Source organism: Gadus macrocephalus, chromosome 14 (assembly GCF_031168955.1).
Source record: "Gadus macrocephalus chromosome 14, ASM3116895v1".
Lineage (NCBI taxonomy): Eukaryota > Metazoa > Chordata > Actinopteri > Gadiformes > Gadidae > Gadus > Gadus macrocephalus.
The window spans coordinates 10627651-10643069 of NC_082395.1; the positions used below are offsets into that span (position 1 = coordinate 10627651).

The 15419-nt window shown below is 51.7% G+C and overlaps 1 protein-coding gene across 7 annotated transcripts in view; it reads right to left on the reverse strand.

The window, feature by feature from the left end:
- dmxl2 (Dmx-like 2) overlaps window positions 1-15419 on the reverse strand; it is a 42265-nt gene that overhangs the window by 6846 nt on the left and 20000 nt on the right. For 4 of the 7 annotated variants that reach the window (XM_060072114.1, XM_060072111.1, XM_060072112.1 and 1 more), the window contains exons 21-43: window positions 15157-15329; window positions 14323-14974; window positions 13701-14021; window positions 13272-13391; window positions 12829-12964; window positions 11686-11796; window positions 11167-11336; window positions 10826-10923; window positions 10553-10718; window positions 10062-10326; window positions 9219-9409; window positions 8539-8931; window positions 8100-8282; window positions 7693-7986; window positions 7061-7252; window positions 6763-6839; window positions 6208-6338; window positions 4813-5058; window positions 3954-4124; window positions 1649-1842; window positions 1373-1506; window positions 1150-1235; window positions 600-801 (exon numbers count right to left, since the gene is read on the reverse strand). In XM_060072114.1, the coding sequence (XP_059928097.1) occupies window positions 600-801; window positions 1150-1235; window positions 1373-1506; window positions 1649-1842; window positions 3954-4124; window positions 4813-5058; window positions 6208-6338; window positions 6763-6839; window positions 7061-7252; window positions 7693-7986; window positions 8100-8282; window positions 8539-8931; window positions 9219-9409; window positions 10062-10326; window positions 10553-10718; window positions 10826-10923; window positions 11167-11336; window positions 11686-11796; window positions 12829-12964; window positions 13272-13391; window positions 13701-14021; window positions 14323-14974; window positions 15157-15329 (4706 nt within the window). The remainder of the gene's footprint in view (window positions 1-599; window positions 802-1149; window positions 1236-1372; window positions 1507-1648; window positions 1843-3953; window positions 4125-4812; window positions 5059-6207; window positions 6339-6762; window positions 6840-7060; window positions 7253-7692; window positions 7987-8099; window positions 8283-8538; window positions 8932-9218; window positions 9410-10061; window positions 10327-10552; window positions 10719-10825; window positions 10924-11166; window positions 11337-11685; window positions 11797-12828; window positions 12965-13271; window positions 13392-13700; window positions 14022-14322; window positions 14975-15156; window positions 15330-15419) is intronic. The other 3 variants (XM_060072116.1, XM_060072110.1, XM_060072113.1) reach the window with 2 other exon arrangements.

Below are 15419 nucleotides of genomic sequence, written 5' to 3' on the forward strand. Positions count from 1 at the left end.
TAAATACATAACTGCCAAAAGGGAAACAAATCTCTTTATAGTTTGGCTCAATTTTGTTATAATGTCTTTAAGTTGGTCATGCTAGAAGGTTGATTTAACTGCCACCCGACTTCAATAATTTCCTGCGTACATTCAGCGTGCTTGAGGTTGTGGATTTTCCAGTAAAAGAAGAAGTTATTTAGGGCTACCAAAAGTTGTTTCGTGCTTTAGATCTTTTTTGTTGGTGCTCCTACATTTTAAGGAGCCCTATACGCACAAGTATGATGGGCCTTTCATATGTCTTTCGGGAGGCGTCCTCATAGAACCAGGGGTTTGGGCTTTTTTGGAGAAGTGGGAGGAATTGTTGTGGTGGCTAGGGTAGAGATTCACTACAGCAGCACCAAGCAACGGAGGCAAACAAACAGGGAGGATGCCAGCTGATAATAGGGTACTGCGATTGGACTAATACTTGGCAGTTCAACGCCAGTGCAGGCATGTGTCATTAAACCTTTAACAGCTGTATATTAGAAGCACAAATTATAGGAAGGTTTTGAATACGGTTGCTCTTAGGTAAAAAAAGTTAGTCTGGAGGGCTTGTGTGTAAAGGAACGTGTGCTCACTTGAAGGGAGTGTTATCTGGCTCCAGCATGGCCTTGTGTCGGAGGATGGCGGGCCCCCCTGCAGCACTGAGGTCAGTGGGGAAGGTGTTGATGTAGTTTGGAGGGGGGCCCTCAAACTTGTTCATCCTCTCCAGCAGCAGCTGCTCCCAGTTCTCCAACGTCTTGAGCATGGCGTTGCAGAGAGGGGATGTCACGGGCAGATCTGAAGGCGCACACCGACACACACACACACACACACACACACACACACACACACACACACACACACACACACACACACACACACACACACACACACACACACACACACAATAACACACAATATAATTTAATTTTCATGGATAAATCGAAACATTATTCTAAGGCAGTGATCAAGAAGTGAATTGTATAAAGGCATTGACAGTCATTTGTGTCTATAAAGACTCCTTAAGTTCATATTCCCTTAAGTATTAGAATTGTTTGTGGCAGTATGTAATAGAAAGGAATTGTTTGTGCATGTGGTCAATGTATGCGTGTGTGTGTCTGTGTGTGCGTGCGAGTGTTCACGCACCTGTGAAGTCAAGGCCGGTGAGTGGGAGGAGGTTCTTGACGTTATGCAGCGACAGTTTGACCATGACCAGACGAATCAGAGACCAGCTACAAACAGACAGACGGGAGCAGGAGACAGACAGACGGACAGGTTGAAAGACAGATGGCCAGGGGATAGAGATCCTTCAATAACAACGCGCCAACAGTGCAAAGTGTTGAATGTGACTTGGGTCGTGGGGTCCTACCTATAGGAGTTGGGGTCCGAGTGTTCGGTCATCTGTGTGTCCGAGAGGAAGGCGTCATCATCGTCATCGTCGTCCTCTGCCGCGCTCTCGTCCGAGTCGTACAAAGCGCCGCTGTCCGCCAGAGGCAGGAATGGCTGGACAAAAATAATATTAGTATTAGTGCTGATTGTACACTCAAATGTATAACGGCATCGTTCAGGCGGCCCTGAGGTCCCGAGGCAGACGGTTGGTGTTCTCCTGAGGGTAGCGTTCTCGCTACGTCCTCCGACAGCTCACCTTGGCCACGAAGAAGTCCCACATGCTGAGCTCGGGAGGGATGAACTTCTCCCTGTAGGTGGGCCTCTCCACGGGCACCGGGGGCGGGGTGGCCGGCGTCTCCTTGACGGGACGTCCCGGCACCAGCATCCGCATGTTGAACCTGCGCCTCTGTCTGTCCCCGTCCTCCACCTGGGGGGCCGGGGCCGGCACCGCTGAGGGGAGGGGAGGGTTGTGGGGGGGTTGGCGGGGTGGAGACGGGGGAGAGGTTTAAAGGTCTGTCAGGCGGCGGCGGGTTATGATACGGGTACGTTTTTTCTGTCACACACAGCCAGTGCTGCTGTTCACACCGACTACAAACAAGAAGAGGCCAGGGGAGAGGAGCGGGTCAGCTTCATCCTCAAGCAGGAAACGGGTGAGGAAACGGAGACGAGAGACGGCTTTGTTAATATGAGGCTAGCCTTGAGCTGGGTCTGGTGTGCGGTGTTGGAATGGAACAGGTCTCATAACGAACCCTAACAGATAGAGAGAAGGACTCGAGACGTATAAGGACACACACACACACACACACACACACACACACACACACACACACACACACACACACACACACACACACACACACACACACACACACACACACACACACACACACACACACACACACTACAAAAAGAGAACCCCACACTGCATCCAGACAAGAAACAAACACAGAGCTGTGCACAAACCTGCACCTTTATCCTCAGGGGATACCTCTGGCACCACTAGGATCCGCCAGAACGAACCAGACAAGACACACACCAGACAGCACTATTAGACACGCACACACAGGGGCATTATGGTATGGGAGTCAGTAGGCCTAGATAAATTACACACGACTCTATGACACAAACAAAGACACATACATGGTCCACGCTGTTGGCCAAAATGCAAAATGATCATGTGCATCAAGGCATGATATGTGTAGTGGTGAACAATGTAATGTTTAAAAACTCAGCCAATGCTTGCAGACACCAGATACGTTACACATGTATGTGAATTACAATTGAAGTAGGTACACCGCTACATCTGCACACCTGCATGGCTACCTTTGCATGCGTGTGTAAGTGCAACCACTCTGCTATCTGCACTTGAGAGGCTGCCCTAACATTTAAAGGCCTGATTTTTATCAGAAAAATGCCTGGCATTTAAGACCCCCGGCCCCCCCCCCCCCGCCCTCATGTCCTGCTCCGCTAGCAGCATTTCTCAAAAGGTCCTTAGCTTAGAAGAATTCATGAGCACCCTTCTAAGAGATACAGCCGCTTAATGCCAGCTTCTATCTGCTTCATTCACCAGCACTCTGTGTGTGAACACATGCGGGTGTATGAATGGTCTGGATAAAAATACATGCTACAAATCCAGCCCGTTAAAAAAGGCAGTTAGAATCACTCCACTTCCAGCGAGCAGTATTCAAATATACTTTTACCAATGGCTGCCAGTAGCACAGACGTATCGATCTGCTAAAAAGTGACCAAGGCCTTCACCACTGAAGGTACGCTGTTTACTGAAGGTCACCACTCATTATTGCTGTGATTCTGTTTAAGACTTACAGATACCAACTGTGGTCACTAACTGTAAGCGATGAACCGAGCTAAGCCCATCCCAAAACACAGAATCATCCGAGGGCTGGCAGTTGCAGCAACAGCAGCTCTGGTGTTTCTGCGTCGAGGCCTGTCATGCTGTACCTTCTCTGACCACTGGGGGCAGCACAGCCCTGCTCTCTGAGCAGTCCAAGCTGGTGTTGGTCCTTGCTGGGAGGGAGGGAGGAGGAGGAGGAGGAGGAGGAGGAGGAGGAGGAGGAGGAGGAGGAGGAGGAGGAGGAGGAGGAGGAGGAGGAGGAGGGAGGGGGGTGGGACACCACCAGGTGAACAAACAAGACAAAACCACGTGGACATGCTACACACAGCAAAAACAGCAAACACAGACCCACCCGTAAAAGGCACACACACAGCCGCAAACACACAGGTGCGGACACGCGCGCACGCTCGCACACACAAACGAACGCACAGCATTGATGGCTCATTATCAGTACATCGAACACAGATGCCTGCAATTCATCACAAATAGCTTCTTTTTTTTGTCCGTCCATTGTCAGAAGGAGGAATAGATGCATGAATAGATGGTTTCCGTAAAGCATCTGCAACAGTGCAAACCTCAACATATTGATATCTATATATGTATGGAAATAAAATACACATCATGCAGAGCAGTCCTGCAAACCCAGCAAGTCAACACTGTGCAGACCATCAAACCAACAGCACTGCAATCCACCAGCTCTGTTACTCACAGCTGGCCTTGGAGGCTGCCTCCCCAGCGCTCGGCCCCGGCCCCCTTGGTCTGGGGGGCGGGGGCCGCTGAGGGGGCAGGGCGACAGCAGGGGTTAGGCCGGGGCCACTCTGCTCGGGCCCTCCTGTCTCCTGAGGCTCCTCTGGCCCCGCCGCCTGAAACTCTTCCGGCACTGGGACACAGGGCACAGGGTATACTCACTACACACCAGGGGAACTGCATGTACGCACACACAGGCACTCTCCTTCACACACACACACACACACACGTCAGCGTAATGCGACGCAGGTCCAACCGGGAAAGAGCCTGGAAGAAACACTGGTCTATGTGAGCATGCAGACACACACACACACACACACACACACACACACACACACACACACACACACACACACACACACACACACACACACACACACACACACACACACACACACACACACACACACACACACACCTGGGGGAGACAGGAGAAATAAAAAATGTCTCCTCCTAGGATCAGAATGGGAGAGGGGGTGTTCAGACTGATTGCCAGGTGAAAGGAGGAGCAGGAGGAGGGGGGGGCAGGGGAATGGGAAGGGGACCCATGGGGATTGGACAACTCGTGGTCAGGAACACAAAAAGTGGGCGCGGCTGAGGTCCGAGGTCATGTCAGGGTACCAGACAGTTGTCCTAAACTGTGCACCACCACCAGTGCAGAACCCCGGAGGTCAATCCTCCTCTAGTGAGCAATCTGGTCAGCAGCTTTTAAAAAGGACAAGTGAAGTGCAAATGCCTAAGAACCACACCGAAGGGGGAGGAAAGAGTTGATGAAATAAAGAAGAATCAATGAGGAGAGAGCTTAGGTTGGACGGTCGTACCTGGTGGCGCCTCGAGCCTCTTTGGCCTGATGAGGATTTTGGCCCCGCCCCCGAAGACGGCGGCCCACATGCGGTTGTTGAGCGGGTGTGCGGCGAGGCGGAAGAGCTCGTTGCCGTTGTGGGTGCCCAGGCCGTGGATGAGCAGGGCCAGGTACACGGCCACCACCGCCTCGCACAGCAGCACGTTGAGCTGGGGCTGGTCCTGCTCCCTGGCCGACGCCACCAGCGCGATCAGGGAGGACACGCCTGGAGAACGGACACACGCGGCGTGGGTTAATGGTTCCTGGGGTTCAACCGCCAGCCAGACGGTTCTATCGGCAGGCGTCCTCCAGCAGGATGCCTTAAGCCCCAACGCCCTGCTCCTGGATGACCCGGATCTAAATTCACTGCAAATCTCTTAGGATGAAAATTGTATGCTTAATGACTTAATATTATGTCGTTAGATGCGTACGTGGACATTAGTTTGTAAATACTACTGCTGTCTAAACCCTACAATTCTTAAAGCCCACATGAAAGTGGTTTTGGTATTGTCGTCAATAAAAAAAAATACTGCAAGTGCAATCAAGTAATTTCCATCAAGCTAATGCTATCATGGATGTAATGCCCGAGTGTACATGCACACAACCACAGAGTACATTAAGGGCAACGCCAACGTCAACTTGATGAAAACATTTCCCCAGCTGAACATGGAGAGAGTCTGCCTCTGAAAGCACTGAATGCATTTTCGGAGCATAATCACGATGGCCTGATAAGCCTCTGTGTTTCCATTTCCTTCCCAGAGGCTGCGCTGCTCCCATTTTAGAACACCATCTGCCCCTCCCAGTAAACACAGACTGAATGCTTCCCTCGCTGCCATTTCACAGTCCTCCTATGTAGTCTGGCTTTGATGCTCACACACCAAAGCCAGAATTCTTGCCTTAGCTCTCTTGCTACAGAATACAATGTAGATAGGATGGATTTTTGTGTCAAATTTGTGTGTAATGACGTTATAGATAAACATTTGAACAGCAGTGGGAGCCGCTATTGCCATGTTTTGTGTGTTCTTGAGTCATTTACAAGTGGATGTCTCCCTTCAGCCTCTTCTGCTTTGCAACAATCGGACCAATAGGAGGGCACACTTCTCACTGTAATGATCCCATGCCTTGAATTACTATTAACTTTACTTTACAAAGTTTACAGCCATCATAATGTCGGCCAACAGCATTCGATTAACTGAGTAGGGACCTCTGATTCATGGCCACCGATATTCAATCTAAAAAGTTTCAAATGTATACGGCTCTGTAAGTGAATATGCACTCAACAGCCATGAATGGTCATCGGGAACCAGCAGTGGAGTGTAGGTTGGGACAGTGAGTAGCAGAGCTGCGGGGTTTGGCGGGGAGTGGATGTCGTTACCTGGCCACTGTGCGGGGAGAGAGCTGGGGGTGAGGTGCTCCTCGATGCTCTCTGTACGGAGTCTCCTTCGCTCACTGAGCAGTAGGCCCTGGTACACCATGCCGGTGAACTGGTTGGCCTCAGCCTGGCTGCTGCAACACAGCACACAGCAGGTGGAGCGGTGAGTCATCCCCAGCGCTTTACAGAAGGAGAGCTCTCCTCCGGGTCTCCCTGCCTTGTAGCGACGCGGAGAAAGGAGCATGGTGGCACACGACTCTTGCCATGCGTCGGCTTCCCCTTTTTGCACAGACTATAAGCAAGCCTGGAGGTGGATTGTATTTTAGTTTGCTCAACCCATGTATGTCAAGTATTTCTGTTTGTATTCCGCGGCAGCTTGCTTCCGTTTGACTGCACCGCAGAGGCCGACTGAATGAGAGGCCAGCAGAGTGACTCACATGAGACTAAAACACGGCATCAAATGCAGGGCCATTACGAACAACGGCAAGTCATAAACAGAGACAAACCAGGAAGAGAGAGGGATAGGGAGGGCAATAGAGAGAGAGAGAGAGAGCGTACCTGTAACTGTGGCTGTCACAGAGGGCTTGGTAGATGCATGCAGACAGAGATGCTGCCAGCGTGTGCAGAGCAATCACCTGAAACAGCACATTCTTTACATTTCTACTCAAAAGAGGGCCTACATTGCAATGGCTAAGTTCGAGGATGCACTGCAGGACTATCAAATATCAGTAAAAATGTCCATTTCAAAAGAAAAAAGAAAATAAGAGAGAAAGAGAGCTAAAGAGCATGAGGGACGATAGAGAAGAGAGAGCGAGAGGGCCAGATAGCGAGAGAGGCAGAGAGTGAGAGGGCTGACCCGGTCGTCCCCGGCGCTGGGGTGTGGCGGGGTGTCCATGTGGGTGATGGTGTGGAGGATGTCGTGGATGTGGTTGCTGAGGTGGAGCACGGGGTTGGCGATGACCGTCTTGGTGGGGGCGATGCTGGCCGAAAGCAGGGGCAGCGTGGTGGGCAGAGGCAGCGGGGACTGCAGCTGCTTCACCGTTGTCTCCTGCAAGAAGGCATGTCACCGTCCATTACCCTCGCCACCCAGCCAGGTAACTGGCGGCCTTGGTTTGCATGTATACACTGCTAACAGTCAATACATTCAATTCAGGTTTTTGACTCTATGATAGACACTACATAGATACTACATGATACTAATATAACTGTTCAAAGCAAATAATGAAAGATGGTGACGTCAATACAATGACTTCGTCTCCAGAGACTTTCTTTGCACATCCTATTGTGTATGAAATACTGCTATGATTATAGATTCACGTTCCATATTTGAGCAAGCATATAAGAGATAATTAAAGAGGCAGAGATTGAGTGATTGAGTGAGTGAGTGAGTGAGTGAGTGAGTGAGTGAGTGAGTGAGTGAGTGAGTGAGTGAGTGAGTGAGTGAGTGAGTGAGTGAGTGAGTGAGCGCGTGCGAGCGCGTGCCCTAACCTGCTGGCTCTCCTGCAGCAGGAAGATGAGCTCCATGCGTACGGAGGTGACGCCCCCGCCCTTGGCCCCGTGCAGGCTGCAGTAGGAGAGGAAGACGCGGAGCAGCGCCTGGTTCTTCCTCAGCCAGGCCTTGCGGCGCTCCGAGTGATGCTGCTTGGCCTGCAGCCGCCGCCGCTCCGTCTGTAGACGCTCATAGGCGCCCGCCTCCGTGCCGTCGGGGGCGTCGTCCGGGAGGTCCAGGGACGCGCTGCGCTCCCATTGGTCTGGCTCCGGCCTCTCCTCCTTCCCCTCCACCTGGAGACGGGACAACGGCAACGGCGGTGAGGGAAGGGAGTTCCAGGGTGGGATGCGGCGCACGGGCTCTTCGTTTGACCGAGGGCGTTTGTTTCGGAAGCGGCGGTACGGACCTTGTAGTTGCAGATCTTGTGCATGGCGCCGATCTCCTTCTCCAGCCAGTTGTAGAGCTGGAAGCGGAGCTTGCCTCCGTCCACCTCGTAGCCCGTGGCCAGCGTGCGCAGCTCCGTCATCAGGATCTTCAGGCAGGCTCGGAACTTCAGCTGCTCCGCGATCACGTCCACCTCGGACTCCCCCTGAAAGGGGACGTAGAAAGACGGCTTAATCCCTGTTGGACCCTACATTCAGATCATATCAGGGCTTTGGCATTCCTGGAGGGAACTGAGGTATCAGTAGCAACCAAGATTTTATGAATATCAGATGCAGAATACAATAAACATACAGTATATATATAATACAATATTTTTCAACTGAACTATAATATAATATACATTGATCATAAATGACAAGCATCAGAGTTGGAAATGTCTTTCTGTATATTGATCGCCATACCTGGGACTCCTCCTTCAGCGTCTGAGAGATAGGCTCCGCCTTGGTCTCTGCCTCTGGCTTCTTCATGGTGAGTCCTCCGTCCTCGTCATCATCATCATCATCTTCATCCTCATCCTTTTCCTTGCCCCAGTCCAGCTGCAGGCCGTCATCCTCGATCTGGACCAGAGGTTGGCTCCAGTCCAGGCCGCCTGCGCTGTCCCCCGCTCCCCAGGCTGGGGCGGGGGCGCTTGGGGCGGCCCAGTCCATCATCGCTGCCTGGGTGCCGTTCTCTACAGGCTGGCTGGAGCTCACATTGGCCACGGAGGAGCCGTCGCTGAGGGGCGCGGAGCCAGACTTCTTGGTCACCTTGGGAATCTTGGACAGAACCTCCAGGGCAAGGACAGGACACCCGACCTTAAAGGCAAAGGACAGGGCAGCAGGTCAAAACACATAAAAGACAAGATGACTTTGTGACATTTGCAATGTTGGATCTTCTTTTATGTCAAACAAAGAGCAAACTATACGTTATTGTTTTTTTCTGTGTTGGTTAGGGAGTTTAACTCCCAGCCGAGTTACAATCCGTCCATCAGTGTACTTGTAGGCATCCCTGAGTTGGATGCCTAACCCTACCTGCTAATTAATGAACTAAAATAACTGGATAGAAACAAAGCTCGCCCCCCCACTAGGCAGTGGCACCCCACCTTGAAGTGTGCGTTGGCCGTGGTGAAGAAGAGTTTGCGCTCGATGAGGTTGATCTCGTCCACGCTGCTCTTCTCCACGGTTGCGGCCACGCCCTCGGGGGCGGCGAAGTGGCGGCGGATGATGAGCGGGTGTGTCCTGAGGTAGTTGTAGAAGCTGAACACCACTGGGTTGCACGACTTCACCATCACGTCTGAGGAGGGCAGCGGAGGGGACAGAGCAGGGGAGAGGTGGTGGAGAACATGTTTAAACGTGGTTGGAAGGCCTGCTTTGAATCAGTTCAACATCGCCAACGTGCCCGAGAAGATTTGTAAAAAAAAACAACTAGATAAGCTATTTAAAAGAAATCCTGCTCCCCTTTACATATTTCAATTGAGCCATGACATAAATCATAACAAATAGTGCACAGACACACGACAACTATTTAAACTTGTATCACCATGAAAGTGGACCAGCTGATGTAAAGAAGTCAATGCCACAATAACAACACAACTTTTAGGGATTCTTTTTTTTTTATTATTGTTTTATGTTTTGAAAGCGAGTCCTTTATATCTTGATAACTGCCAGTATTTTATGAGTAAACAGGGTTACCTTATCTCAGGGGAGGCTGACCAGCTGATGTGAATCGGGGACATATTGCCCATTTGTTTAAAGCAGTGATCACACTCTAGCCGTGTTGTTAAATGAAATAAAAAAGCCATATCACTGGCCAGGGTTCAAACCCATTTAGCAGACATATGAATAACAGTGTCTTATCTCTGGTTCGGATGTTCCAGTTGGTCCTGCTGTTTTAATGGGGACTATAAGCACTACAAGCACAACCAAAAGGTCTGCGGCCGGCCGACCTTGATTCTCCTCCTCCTCTTTGGGTATGCGCTCGAGAAGCGTGTCAAGGGCCCGCGTGTAGTCCTTCATGATCCAGAAGGCGATGCTGCGCAGGAAGGGGTCCGGGTGCAGCCGGGAGCAGTGGTAGCCGCCGCCGTCGCGGTCGCATCCCAGCACCTTCTCGTAGAGCAGGCCCTGGCAGGTGGAGGAGCTCTCGAAGTCGGCCTCGTACAGCCGGGCCACGATCATGGCCAGCTGCAGGTCATCCATCTTCTCCAGCAGCACCTGGAAGGGGAAAGTGGGCGGTGGGGAATGCTTGTTGATTGCAAACATTATTCATTCAGTATTCAAAACCTTATCTGCGTGTTTTGACTGTGCCACACTTCAAGGAGAACCGTGCATGCTGTTTTTGCATGTGAGGTTTAGACTGTGTGTGTGTGTGTGTGTGTGTGTGTGTGTGTGTGTGTGTGTGTGTGTGTGTGTGTGTGTGTGTGTGTGCGCACACACACACCTCTATTGCGTCTTTGAGGGAACCAGCCAGGAGGAAGAAGGCAGCAGACTGCTCAAAGCGCTGCTTGCCCAGCAGAGAGAAGGCGTTCTTCAGGGCTGCCTTCCTCCAGCGGTCCTCCGTGAAGTTATTCTTGAAAAACTTAGTCATCTTCTCGTCGTGCTGCGACCTGAGGGGAGGAGAGGGGGGGGGGAAATAGTCTCATATTTCCATAGTACAGATGTTATATAAGGGTTGCTGCATGAAAGTGAACTCTACTGGAGGCTCAACGCATACCTGAACAAGCCCCAGAGGACAGCTTTCTTCTTCATGGCCAGATAGAACAGAGCAGCATCCAATGGGTCATTGTTTCTCTGGAAGGCGGCTTTACCCACCTGAATAGGACACACACACGCACACGCACACGCACACATATTATCTAACATGCCGACAGTTCTAAACCTGAAGGCATTGCTACACATTGGAATTTAAAAAAATAAATCGGTTTAGGGTTTGAGATCCATAGAAGGCTTTTACTATTTGATGAGGAAAGGGACATTTCGCTTAACTTTAGCGCGGTACTGTGGCAAAATAAAATCTAAAATCCCTAAAAAGGTACAACCCTTGTCCTCCTGTACCTTTTCCACCATCTTGCGCAGCGTGTTGATGTTGCGTATCCACCACCCCACGCCCACGGCCCGGAGCTCCGACCACTGAGGGTTTCCACGCTGCATGGCTGGGATCATGTTCAGCATCTCCTCCTCCGCCTCCGAGTGGAAGGCCCAGGCAAAGTGGCACGTGGACAGGCCTGCACCGGCCAGGGACGGACGGACGGACGCATGGGAAGTGGAAGAGAGCGACGTAGAGTCGCATGTGAGCAGTCATGGTAAAGGATCCTGAGGTAAACCCCCCCCCCCCCCAACACTGGGGGTCTCGTTCTACACAACGACCCAGAGGAGAGCGGGTTAACCCTGAGATGTCAAACTCCAACGAGAGTGAACCAACCATGAATCAAGTATCACCAAGGGCTTTATATTTGGCTCATTAAACACTCCCAAGTGTATCAACCAATCAAGTGTTTTGGTTCACCCTCTGACGGTTACGTTGATCACTCAGGGACCAGTGGGTCCAGTGTTGGTGCATCGGCAGCCGCTTACCCTGGTGGAGCAGCTGCATGCGGTAGAGCGGGGGCAGGGAGGTCAGCAGGCAGGTGTGCAGACGCATGGCCAGCAGGTAGCGGAGGCCGCACTCGTCCAGGGCCTCGCCCCCTGCAGGGCGGACAGAAGGCGGGACAGAGAGAACAGCTCTCATCGTCGTCCATCATTGCAGTTTAGCGCTGAGTCATATTAACAGTGGCATATCACAAAATCCTTCATTATTTGGTGGTACTGTCGTGTGTATGCTATACACTTGCTGCCCTTGAAACCTGCTTAGGTCCTACTCTGTGCTTACTTAGCACTGGAACAACCTGCTAATGTCTAGCACTCAAAAGACTAAATAAATAGGCAGGCTGTGTTTACATACACGTCCAAGAGCATCAGGATAAACACTGCCGTTTGTGGTGGTAAAAGCAACTGAAGCACATATAATCATGAGTACAAAAAACGTTGTGATTAGCTTTTTATTTCTGTAGCCTTAACATGTGATTTATTGCACAGTAGTCTTTGTGGGCATCTGATGGTCTGACCTAGCCTGACATTGGTAGACCAATTCGCAAATGCGTATTCGTCTTCAGCCCCTCAGCTCGTTTTACATTTCTCAGGATTATGGTTGTATGCACTGCTTTAGTAAATTAAACTTTCAACAAATCCTTTCGGAAGAAAGGCAGATTAATTTCACTTATCAGCAAAAGGTTTATGTGCAGTTGTTTGATCTTCCTTTAGGGAAAACACACTGTCTATTTCGTCTTATACTGCATTGCGGATTCAGCAGACCATTCCACATCAGACACAGCCATCTTGGTCATCTAGGCATTGTATCAAACCCACCCTACATTAGATCTACACTGGCGATCTTCCCGACCCAAGCAAGGTCGGCTGGAAATCTGCCTGAATGGGAGGGGGGGGTCAGACCATCTGCCAGAGCAAATACAACACGTCCCCCGACTAGGTCCGACGTCACACATATAGACGCGTGAAAGACCCCTCAAACCTTGATTCTATTTCAAAATGTTCATTCTAAATAGCCTTCATTATTTTGTCAACAATAGCTCGTAGAAGTCCCTCCCTCCTGTCTGATTATGTGAAAATCTTCCTACAGCCAGTTTGTCGGTTGTAATGTCATCGCGCACACATACTGACCGGTGTACTGTTGGTTAGCAGAGCTGGTGACCTCAGCGCTGGTTGTTGCCACTGTATCAGCCAGCGCCACCAGAAACATTTGCTCCAGTCTGGTGAGGCCAGGGAGACTGGAGTGCATGAGGTGGCTTGATAACACCTGGAGGGAGGGAGAGGGGAGAGAAAGAGCGAGAGCGAAAGGGAGGAAGTGACAGAGACGGAAAGAGGGAGAGAGAGAGAGAGACAGAGACAGATAGAGCGAGCGTGGGAGAGAGAGCGAGAGCGAGAGAGTGATTAAGTGAGAGAAAGAGAATGTGACAATGAAAGTGGGAGAATAATAATAACATGCTGACTAATCAGAAATAAGTACATATATTCATAGAGTCTTGCCTCAAAAGTCATCTCAAATATCAAAAACTAAATGTGTATACTGTTTATAGAATGTACTGCATGAGAACAGATTGTACCTGTGCGTGTTCAGGCCCAAAGTATGTAGGGCCATACTGAGAGAGATTAATGACCCGTGACTTCTTCTCCGGTTTCTCAGTCGCAAAGCTCACAAAGTCATCAGTGGTCACTGCCTGCACCTGTGCAACACAGAAGGGTGGGTGTCAAAAAACTTAGGGATGCTTCTCCAACCTTTCCAAAGAAATACATTTTGAAAAGATTTGACCGGCCAAAAATAATCAGTAGTATAGTGCCTCCTTTATGAGCGATACCTCCTATCTAATTCCATTTTTGTTTGTTGAAAAGTCAAGGTTGAGTTAAAAAATGTTCTTTACTGATTTAGCTTTGGTTGAATATCCACAAATCAACATCATTTTTGTCTAAATTATATTTTCTGGTGGAGAACGGCATTCCCTTGACCTGCTCCCTACTCCTCCACCCCCACCTACCTGAAAGAGGTCTGTATACTGGTCCTCCCCGCTCTTCTGCGCCCCCTCCCCTTCTGGCGCCTTGCCCGCCTCCTCCCCTCCCTTGTAGGAGGTGTCCAGGTCGGCCGACAGCAGGGAGTAGAGGGGCAGCGGGGGCACCGAGTTGATCTCCGTGTAGTCCCTGCCCCCGTCGCGCCCCGCCACAATGGTGTCCTTGGCCGTGCTGCCCGTGACGCTGATGGTCCTGGACAGGTGCCTCCGGGCCCCGCCCTCCCCCGCCTCCACGTCCCGCACCACGGCAACCTCCCCGGCAATGCACTTCACCAGGTGCGAAAGAATGGCCTGGTGAGAGGTAACACATGTTGGTAAGAATTTATAATCCATCATAATGATAACGCACCTACAAGGTAGGACTGTGTAGCGGCTAGTGTGCATATGAGATATTCTGGTTTTGATTCCTAATGTAGTCAGCCAACCTGTAAGCATTCCTGGGCAAGACGCCCCGTCCCCACCTGCCTAAGCACAAGTCCCCTAAGAAAAGCAATCGGCTGATTGACTCAAGCGTATGTAGCACCATTGTAATCGCTGACCCTTGACCCTCCTCTCCAGCCCCGTGTGTCTGAGCGGGCCGGGGCGGCCTCACCTTGGCGCGGCGGACCTTCCCCAGGTCCATGAGCTCCAGCAGCTGAGTGGGGTGGTACTGCGGCAGCGTGGGGGACAGCGAGTGGGCCGCCTCGAACAGGCCGCCCTCCTGCAGGCCGGCGGGGGCGCGCAGGGCCTCGTCCACCACCGTGCTGCTCTCGAACACGCTCTTGGACCGGGACCTGCCCTCCGGCCCGGCGGCGGCGGCGAGGCCGGCGAGGTTGTCGGCGGACGACAGGCTGCCGTCGCCGGCCCCCGCGTCCCGGGGCTTGCGGTCCTGGCGCCACTGGGCGTACACGTGCATCTCGCAGTCCATGCCCACCACCAGGATGCCGTCCCTCACCCAGGACAGAGACACGGGCAGGGAGGGCGTGCCGTCCACCGACGACGCCAGGTCCACGGTGCGGAGCAGGATCCAGCGCGAGCGGATGCCCTGCTTGATGCTGCCCCCTAGGGGCAGGGTGATGACCGCCACGCCGTCCTTGCTGGCCGCCTGCTCGTTGACCATGCCCGAGATGCGGCCGTACATGAGGATGTTGGAGCCCACCCCAACCGTCAGGATGTGGGAGCCGTCCTCCTTGGACAGCCAGTCCAGGTGGACGTAGTGCTTGATGTTGGGCGAGTTGTGGTCCCTGCTCATGTATAGGTCCGACCTGCATCAGAGTTTAAAAGAAGGTCATCAAAGGGAAGATGCACAGGCGAGTACAGAGACGCACACACACACACACACACACACACACACACACACACACACACACACACACACACACACACACACACACACACACACACACACACACACACACACACACACACACACACACACACTCCTTACCGGCTGTAGATGAAGAGGTTGGAGTCCACGCTGACCCTGGGGTCCAGGGTGGAGGACAGCCGGGTGAAGTCGTCCAGGTGGATGGTCTGCTCCAGCACCCACTCCGACCCCCCGGTCGACTCACACTCGTAGATAGACACGTGCATGGAGAAGTCACCGCCAGATCCCATGGGCTAGAGGAGGGACTTCCATTAGACCAAATTATCTTGCAAGACAGAAAGCGGAAGTGTGAATTACGACTGCGCGTTTGGTATCATTATTTG